At 46.0% G+C, this 10126-nt stretch overlaps 1 protein-coding gene across 1 annotated transcript; it reads left to right on the top strand.

Annotated features, from left to right (window-relative positions):
* The first annotated feature begins 325 nt into the window (after positions 1-325).
* LOC147904913 (clathrin light chain 1-like) lies at positions 326-9888 on the top strand. Its single transcript, XM_087397639.1, has 3 exons — positions 326-849; positions 7826-7979; positions 9179-9888. The coding sequence occupies exons 1-3, from the start codon at positions 326-328 to the stop codon at positions 9518-9520; spliced, it is 1020 nt and encodes a 339-aa protein (XP_087253765.1). The 3' UTR covers positions 9521-9888.
* The last annotated feature ends 238 nt before the right edge of the window (positions 9889-10126 follow it).

The raw sequence follows: 10126 nt of genomic DNA on the forward strand, positions 1-10126 counted from the left end.
GGACAGAGGCTACCTCAAACAAAGTGAGGTGGAAAATAGTTATTGGACTATCAATGTCACGGAATGGTCTCACATTGTTCCGGGTCATGTCATAAACACCGGGGTAGGTGACGGGGCTCGTCCAGGCATGAACCTGGCAGCGACCGGGTAGAACCGTGCTGGTTTGAAGCAACCCTTATCCACTCGAAGGAAACTACCATTATGTGAGTGACTCAATACATACACCGTATATACGTCTTCCCCAAGGCTTCTTTGGAAGCTTGGTTGCTTCGTAAGCTGATTTTGCTGCTGTTTTCTCTTCCATTTTGTTGCATCCATTTTGTTCATGGACAGCTTCGATTCCTACTCTGTAGATGACGTCGACCTACACTCCTCTTCCAGCCTCCCCTTCCACACCCATGGCTTCTCAGAATACGATCCCCGCCCCCCCTCCCAACGATTCGATTCATTTCACATGCCTCATGGATTCGCCGATGATCAATTCTCCCCCTCCCAAGAATCAAAGGATTTGGACTACGACTACAAGGGCAGCAATGGCTTCGACCCCCTCGCTGATGATGAGACACCCCCTCCTTATGAGAGTGCTGCTTTCGATGATGACCTCTCCGGCGATCGGTCCCCAGCTTTATCCTCTTCCTTTGCCCAGTCTTTTGAGTCACGACGTCAACCTGATTTCGCTCCTGCGGATGAGTTATCGCCTTCCGTCGATTCCAACGGGAAAGGATTTGGTCATGACGAGGGTGAGGCATTGTACGAATTCCGTCAATCGGGATCTTTGAACGGTGCCGTTCTCCCTCCCCCCGATGAAATGCAGCTGGAAGAAGGTTTTCTTTTGCGAGAATGGAAGCGGTAAAGATTGTTCCACTTCACACTATGTATTTTTACTTGGCCAGCACTAGGACGTTTTTTCAAATTCTGAAATCCTGTGCTTCCACATGGCACAATATACACTCTTAGATTTTTTAAATTCTGAAAGCCCAAAAGCTTTGAAAGCTTTTGAAAAGCTGCGTAAAAAAGCCAAGGCAAAACCTTTAAATATAGGCGAAACGGACATGTGCAGTCCGCTTAACAAGAGAAAGCAAGCCCACGAACGCGGAACGAGGCCTCTAGAGAAAAAGTCCCTGCTTGTTCTCTTCCCCGAGTGCCTTGCCCTTGTCCCCGTCTTCAGGCACCTTTGAGGAGGAAGGTTGCTTCTTATCCTGCCAGTGTTTCGGCCTCGGAGAAGAGAATACGTATTTTTGTTCCCCTCTTTCTTGTTGTTTTTCTATCTTGTTTCGCAAGCCCTCTTCCCATATTGTTGCCCCCTAGCCCGAGTCATCAAAGCCTTCTCCAGATTGAACGGGAGTTTAGATATAGAGCTCTAGGACCAAGCGTAGCCAAGAAAACCGCCAAACGCTTTTCCGTAAGTCGAGTGGCGATGCTGCTTGCTCCACGGCGCGGGTGGGTCGAGGGGAAAGCCGTGGCTTTCGCTTTTAGGCGTAGCGATTCAAGGCGAGCAGCATCCAATTCCTCATCCATACAACAGATACCCATCCTTGCCAATCGAATTGAATAACAGAGTCCCATGAGGCGGGGCGAGAAGTAGTTGCACTGCGGGGACGATGGGATCACTCTGTAATTTGATCCTATAGCCCCTCACCTTTCCATTGTATATATATATTTCTATCTATTTCTGTATATACATCGATCACTACAGATATACATTCGGCTTCAGCGCTTTATTCACCCAGTTCATTCCGTAAAATTGTCACTACAACTGCTCGAAGATGTGTGAAGATGATTACCTTGATGGTTTGAACATCTTTGATCGTTGGATTGTGTATAGCTTTTGTGCTTGAATTTATCATCTTTAGGAAATTGCATATATGCTAACCAACATATCCAAACATGCAGAACATGAGGAATGCATATTGACTAATCATGATTGTTTTTCAGATTCCAACATTCTAGCAAAGAAATAGGCGACTTCTTGTCGAGCTGTGGACGTCACAAAGGATAATCCACGTAAGTAGAATGTACGGTCATTTCAATTCTGAAATGTTTCTGCACTGTCTGTTGCTCTGGTCCGCATTAATGCGCTACACCTCCAACACTGGACGTGACTATTCGAAACGGGGGGATGGCACGTTCCCCTATGATATATAATTTTTGGAGAGACATGTGCCGGCTCTCCACCATACATTACGTATGGTTTTTTTTTTTTACACCTCATCTTGAGCACGCACACTTCTTCGCACATTCTGTTTCCGCAAGGGAACATTACATTTGCTTGGTTCGACCAACATACTAATCATGTCTACAACACTTCTGTTTTCGAGATGTTTGCAGCCTCCAAACGAGTGTCTTCTCCTAAAGGTACGCACAACAAAATGTATTTGCTTGATTCAAGTTATTTTATCAATTCTTTCACCTTCTAAAGATAGAGGTTCAGTCCATTTTGTTTTTCCTGTTGCGTTTAGAGAAAACCACGTGAGTGAAATTGTAGCAAAGTTTCGGATGGTTTTTATTATTAATCCCTGTAGGTGTTTAAACCCAAACATAAGACATCGATTCATGTCACGATGTAGAAATGACCACCGGAAACTCCTTCGAACATGACCATTCGTCAACGCTCAGAGCAGCCAGAGGTCAAGCTATTCAACTTGATATAACATCAAGAAAGATGTCCTTGAGGCCAACTACATCATCGTGGTTGACCATCGTTGATAGATACAAGCAATGGGTTAGTAATTGCGCGGCTATTTTCTCTAGCCTTCAAATTTGCGGTGTCTGTGGCATAACCACGCTACTGTCTGCAAACCAAAGGATCGTTTCTTCACAAGGCATAGGCATCTCGAGCCACAGCGCCGCACTCGGAAACATGATACTTTTGGATGCCTGCGAGAATATGGGCATGCAAGTGACTTACTGGAAATGCCAAAGCTGCACACGAGATGCCCAGCGGAGCAGATACATTGTGCGGTTGATGCCACAGTACTCTCGGCAGTTGCTTAAAACAAACCACCTCCACACGCAACTGCTAAGCATCATAGATATATCTATTTCAGTTACCACGACTGCAAATGCGATTGCTCGTGGCACACTCGATCGAAGGTCACTTCTAGACAATCCTCTGGCGAAACGTCCCACTAAGCTCGGCTCAAGAAATCGTGACGAACGAGCTGTCAGGTGTGCTCGCATACAACATCGAGAACAATCCAATATTGCGCAAGTAAAATTCTTTAGCAGAGCGTGCGGACATCAAGATGGGTATGTGCATCTTGAGTCCTCAAACCATTGCAGGTATCTTGGAACTACACGATGAGACAGCTCCCTTCGAGTTAATGTCAATAGCGGAATCTCAGCCTGAGCTCCTGCTTTTGCAAAACATGGTGGACCCCGCGAACCGTCGCGCCTTTGATGCAAGGGACAAGCATGAGTTTGCCTCCATACAGCTACGGGGTACATAAATGCTTTCAGAGAGGGTCGCTTCATTCCACGTCGACGGAGTAGCAGCAGCTGGCAGTGCGTGCGTTGACATAACCATGGAGTCAGCAGTGTTCCCCTTCCTGTTCCCTTTCGGACGGGGCTACTATGATGGCTGCATACAGTTCAGCAACTATGTGAAAATGAGAATATGCACCTTATTCTCTATCTACACACTCTACAAGCCGTACTTGTTGATCATGTTCCAGTTAAAACAGGCAGTGATGATTGCCAATTCAAGCAACTCTACATGCTTGCAACGAGACATCGACTTGATATAGGAAAGCCAACCCTGCCACGACCGATGAAGACGCAATGAGACACGTGCTTCGCTACAGCATGCCATCAACAATGCCGGGTCCCTATCGTGGCATCGACGGCAACTGAAGGACCTCATAACGATGGTCGATGCTTGGGGCCTCCCAGATTTCTTTCTGACATTCACTGCAGACGAGGTCACCGATACACAGTGGCAAGAAATTAATGTGATCGAGAGCATCGCAACACATTATAATGCGCAATTCACTTGGAAGGACTGTCCTGTTGAATGCGTGGCACTTTTCCACGCACGCTTCCACATGTTCATGCGCAAGCATTTGCTTTCATCCGACGGTCTGCTTGGCCGAATACAACACCATGTCGTTCGTTATGAGATACAAAACAGGGGCTCCCTACACGCCCATGTCATATTGTGGGTCCACCATGATGACCGTCAGCAAATTGCAAATGAGATTGCGGCTTACGTCCCCAGGGACGAGGCCCTAGATCCTCGAAACACAAGGTTGCGAGAACTAGTTCTCAGGAAGTAGTTGCACGTATGTAGGAAAGCGTGCTACGTCGGACCGTCACACCACAGTTGCAAGCACGGCTTCCCTTTCGCAACACACAGCCAGAATATGAACCCATCCTCGACCCTCTGGCGCAACGTTGGTTGTATTACCGGTCGGGACATGAGCACCGAAACGTCGTCCCTTACCACCCTTCCGTGTTACTGTTGTGGGGTGCACACATGAACATACAGCGGGTGACAAACTCTTCAATCTCTCACTACCTCCTCAAGTACGCGATGAAATCTGAACTAATGGGCAAACTGAACATCCGTTCAGAAGACGCCTCGCGTTTGGGGTTGCAACATCTCGACGAAGTAAAGCTGAAACTCATCGCCGCAAGCCTCCTATCAAAACCAACCTCTCCAACAGAGGCCGCGCTAAACTGCATGCAGATACCAACAATCACAAGGAGCGAGACCGTTCACTATGTCGACTCCTCGCCACCATCTCTAAGACAACGCATCATCTCGTGAAACAACGTCACCCTGCACCCGGTCGACATATACTGCGGGAGACCGAGCGTCATCGAGGATAGCACGTTCTACGATTACCATAGGCAATATGTGATCCAAAAGCCCAAGGAAACGCAACGTGGAACGGTCGGTCTTGACCTGTTAGGCAACAGGATCGCAAAATGTGAGCGAGTAGTCAGATTCACTGACTACCACCCTGGACATTAACCAGAGGGGTACTTCTACAACGTGCTCTTGCGAAAACTCAGCTTCAGGAATGAAACGGAGCTCATATCACCTGCCAACACAGCTGGATCCTACTTTGTCGAATGCCAAATGCGCGGCCTCATATTGAGCAACGAGGACCTCGAGATGTATGTGACCGAATACACGCAAAGGAACTTGCTAGCGACTGACCACAGAGACCAGTTGATCAATATGATATTGCAAAAGGTTGCGATCATCCGAGACTGCCCGATGGAAGCGCCTAACATCGACCAGCAAACCGCCGAAGGGCCAACACGCGCGAGGATGTTGGAAAAAATGGTCGAGTTTTGCACCGTCGCCAATGCCGCATTGACAGTGGAACAACAAAGAGTCTTCGAAAGCCTAGCTTCAACAAGCTCGGGGCTACACGTTGTCTGTGGAACACCAGGTAGCGGCAAAAGCTTCTTGATACGGTACTATGTTTCGCATCTGGTAGCGCAAAACAAAACGGCAATACTCTGTGCATCAACAGGGGCGGCTGCGATGCGGCTGAGTGGGATTGCAACCACTGTACACCACCAATTCAAGATCCCTGTGCGCAGCAGTCAGTACCCACTGAACATCCATGAGACAGATGAGCGACACCTCGTAATCAAGGAAGCCAACGCGATCATCATTGATGAGATGTCCATGCTAACAAGGATGACTTTCGATCTCGTGGTAAGACAAATCGTCAATGTGACTAATGGCACATTGCATGAGCCATTCAGACACAAAATGCTCATAATTTTTGGTGACCTAGCGCAATTACAGCTAGTCTGCAAACACCACGAGGATCTCTGCGAGCCGTGCCACATCACGTCCTCCACGCACTGGGCTCAAGCGAAAATGTACCACATGCAATTCTCGGTGCGACATGCATGAGACATGCCGTTCCTGGCATTCTTGCATACCATAAGACTCAGGACGCCCACAACTGACGAGATTTCCGACTGTTTGGGGCAGTGCATTGTCGACAAGGAAGGTGCATGCCACTTCATCGATGCCGAAACAACCATCATTTGCACGCACAGAGTCGATGTCGCTACCTTCAACGATGAGCTTGTGGAGAAATTCAACACTCCCGAGATGATTGTGCATGTTCAAATACACAGTAACGCCGCGGCGTGGGGGCGAAGGCAATGATAACGGAAAACATCGACCTCGCAATAGGTGCCGCAAATGGAGCAATGTGCAAAATCAAGAGCATCAATGCAACTAGCAGGGGAGAAATCAACGGTATCACTGTCGTCGTGGACACAACAGCGGCCGTACTCACATTACGACGCTCGAAGCATCAGCGAAAGGCAATAAATGGAAAATGGTTCCACAAGTCCACATTTCCACTAACCCTAGCATACGCTATCACGGGACACAAATCCCAAGGCGCAACCATATCCAACAAAGCGCTGCTCATATTTCGAGGAGTGTTTGCCCCTGGCCTAGCATACGTGATGTTGTTCAGAGTGACTGAGAGAACGAGGCTGCGCATACTACATTGCCCACATCCAGACATATTCAAACCAATTCCACGAGAGTTCTCACAGCCGACAACACAACCACGCGCATAAAGGTATTCACTACGCGCGATCAAGGAACGGCTATACTCGAACAATTCATGGAACAATTTGGAGGGACGCACGACGCGACGCACCCGGTGACGACAATGGAGAAGCTTATGTATATTTTCGACAGGGACTTATACGAGGAGCGCTTCGGTATTGGAAAAGATCCTTTAACGCCAACAGAGAAAAACCAGGGCAAGTAAATAAATGCATTCTATTATGGACCTCAAACGAAAAAGAAAGACCGAAAACCTCGATGACTAACGTAATTGTCAATGTTTACGCAGGTACGACATTGAAAGACGCGAGCCTCGAGATGAAGGAGGAGCCTCCACTGAAGCGCCCGCGCAAGGGAATCGTGCGAGCCTCGTCGTCTACTGCATCACGTGCAAGCCCAACAACAGAAAATACATAGGGAGCATGACGGACCTGCCGCGGAGGATCAAACAGCACAATAAAAAACCACCGGCGAAAATGAAAGAGGACTTGCAGCGTTACAAGCCCTTCAAAGAAAATTTCGAAATCAAAGTTTTGGAAACAACGGACACTGTAGACAAAGCACGAACTTTAGAGCAGTACTACATAAGGAGCCACAACACAGTAGGTCCATTAGGTTACAACACGCTCGAGGGCCATCCGGCTAGAGCGCGGAAGTACTATTTCCTAAAGCATAGGAACATAATTTGACCCAAAAAATAAACATTTGTGCCTTCGAAAAAAGGCATCCAATGAAGTTGCAAATGGTGCTGGAACTTTTGTCGTACATGCAATGCAGCTTTGGGTTTGGATTATTCCTGTCACAGTTGCATGCTTCTGTCTCAATTTGGTTTTCATTTATTATTTATACATTTCTGAAATACATCTCCCCGTCGTTCGCTCGAAGTGGAATGACAATAGATTTGCTTACAGTGCAAAGAATAGGAATTTGTCTTCCTCCGGAAAAAAGGAAAACTACGTTTTACTGTCGACATGAACAACATCAGGACTGGATGATAACGAAATCTCTAGAAAAGGTTGCATGCAATTGAACAGCCATCATTTCTGACAACCTGACTCATGTGAACCTCAACAAGATAGCAAAAGAGAGAAGTATTCATCAAGAGCCCAGCTGGCCAAGCAATCTAGTTGATTTTGTTGCATTCAGCTTCTTTTTACGGTTGTAAAAGATTCTTTTATAGGTGTGCCATTTTCCGTGGATATATTTAAGGGACTCTTGATTTCTTGATTACTCAGTATTTGACAATTAGTATGTCTGGCTATTTTGCAGTCACAATGTAATCCTCTTAGAGGAGAAAGCCAGAAATGAACGAGAAAAACTGTCACAGATAATTGACACAGCAGATGCTTTCAAGGATGAGTTCTATGAGAAACGCAGGACCCACTGTGAAACTACCAAAAGTAATAATCGAGAAAAGGCAAAGGTGAAGTCCTATTTCCAAACGATTCCTATTTCCGACTTTGGTTGATTTCTGCAGTGGCTTAGCTTCTTTCAAATGAGTTTCTCTTGTTGCGAAATTATTGCAGGCATACTTTTACATCTCAGGCCTTCATGGTTTGTTTCGTGTCAGAGTTGTTATAAATGTTAAGCGAATATAGGCTCAGAAGGATGTCCCTGGGTGTCCCCCATCATCTTAGAAGAGTTGGGCCCATTTAGAGGCGCAGAAGGCTCTTGGATGCTTTGTGCGGCAAAATCTGTGCGCTTTCTGTGTTTATGTTCTGAGACTATCATGGTTGATGTGTGCTCCCCCTATATGGTTAGAGCAGTAGACTTTTAGACAGGAAGAACTGCTATTCTAGATTCTAGAGCTGCTGTTTGCAACGGAGAGAGAACACAACAAATTGAAATGTCATTTAGATTAGAGGGGATGGAACGACAGGGAAGTGGATGGACAGGAGCTACACCAGAGAGAGCGGGGGCAGTCCATTGGCCTTGTTTACAGACAGCATAGCTATCCCGAACTCTTTGGAAGAAAGGAATAGAAGATGATAATGATTTGCATCATTTTCATCAATGAATCTTGCTTTAGGACTTACATTGGACCATTAAACAGATGATGCCAAGCTCTATGGAAGACAACACTATTCATTACGGGCTGTTTAAAAGAAGAGAAGGAAGCCTGAAAAAAAAAATATGAGGAGGAATATGATTATCATCTGCGTCGTTTAGATGATCAGGACTCATGTTAGACCTCCTAAATGGATCAATTGGGGAGCTGCCACTAGCAATCCTGCATGTCAAAACCAGTTGAGGTAAGTTTGTGTAGTCAGAGGCTTGGCCCTATCTACATGGCGAGATCTAGAGGGGGGTTGAGTGTGTTTTTCTTTTCAGGGTGTTGGATTCTCCCAGTCAAGAGTGTGTTTTGCTTTCCAGGGTGTTGGATTTACGGACTCCTCTCCCAGTCAAATGAGCCTAAATGTGTGAACTTTTGCCATCTTTTAACTTTTCTGCAAGGCAGTATCCCAAATCTGTAAGATAAGATGAATGAGGAGCAGCCATGCAGCATGGAATACACGAGTCATATGAAACCATGGCTGTGCTGTCATCTATGTGAGTGTGCACCTTTCGAAACACAGGCATAATATATCTCTTATTGCTTCCCCCTTTCTTTCCTTTTGGCAGGTCTTTCATGAGAAGTTTCATGCGACGGCAGACAAGCATTATTGGAAGGCTGTTGCTGAGATGATTCCTCACGAGCTTCCCTCCATGGAGATTAAGTCTCGTAGTAATAAGGATAAAAAGAAACCCAATGTTGAAATCAAGCAAGGTCCTAAACCAGGGAAGGCAACAGATCTCACTCGTATGAGGCATGTCTTGTTGAAGCTCAAACACAATCCACCAGCGCACATGACAACCCCACCAGCTCCTCCTGCTGCTGAAGGTTCCGATGGAAAGTCCTCTACTTCAGCAGCTCCAAGTCAACCGCAGAGGCAAGGAAGCATTGAAGCTGTTGCAGGATCCTGAGGGTTTTTTGTCATCCTATTTTGCTTTGCTAGGTTCAATGGTCATAACGCTTGATTAATGGATGCATTTCTCAAGGTGTACATGTTACAATCACATTTAGGATACCAAAGTTCTGTAGTGTAAGAGTTGAGATTAAATCCTGATTGCGTGAGGACTAAGGACTTGGTATAGGAAGTACGTGTTATATTCATTAAGATATCTAAACAGTAGAAGCAAAGATTTTGCTGCTCAAGTGGTAAGACTGTTATCACGTGGCACTTTGTGTCCGCTTTTGTGAATCAACAGTCCTCATGTATCTACACCATATTTGTTTTTGCTTGTTCCTCTATTTGAGATTCACATCGTGAAATGAACACTAATTTTTCAGTGATCCTGATGTTGTGGTCCTTGGGGAAAAGGAGCACAAAATATGACTCATCTCATTCGCTTTAAGATGATGCTGGATTGAAGTTTGACAGAGCAAGATGTGCATCTTTCTAGGCTATAGCCAGGTACTATGGTAAGAAATTATTAAATGTTGCTGGAATAGATTCCTTTGGCTTAGAGAGACTTTTTGACGATGTCTTACACTAGTTATGAGGAAGCAAGCTTTTGCAGCGGGCTGAC

This window comes from Dipteris shenzhenensis, chromosome 2 (assembly GCF_047967505.1).
Source record: "Dipteris shenzhenensis isolate YYH24624 ecotype China chromosome 2, Dip_SZ_1.0, whole genome shotgun sequence".
In the NCBI taxonomy this organism is placed as follows: domain Eukaryota; kingdom Viridiplantae; phylum Streptophyta; class Polypodiopsida; order Gleicheniales; family Dipteridaceae; genus Dipteris; species Dipteris shenzhenensis.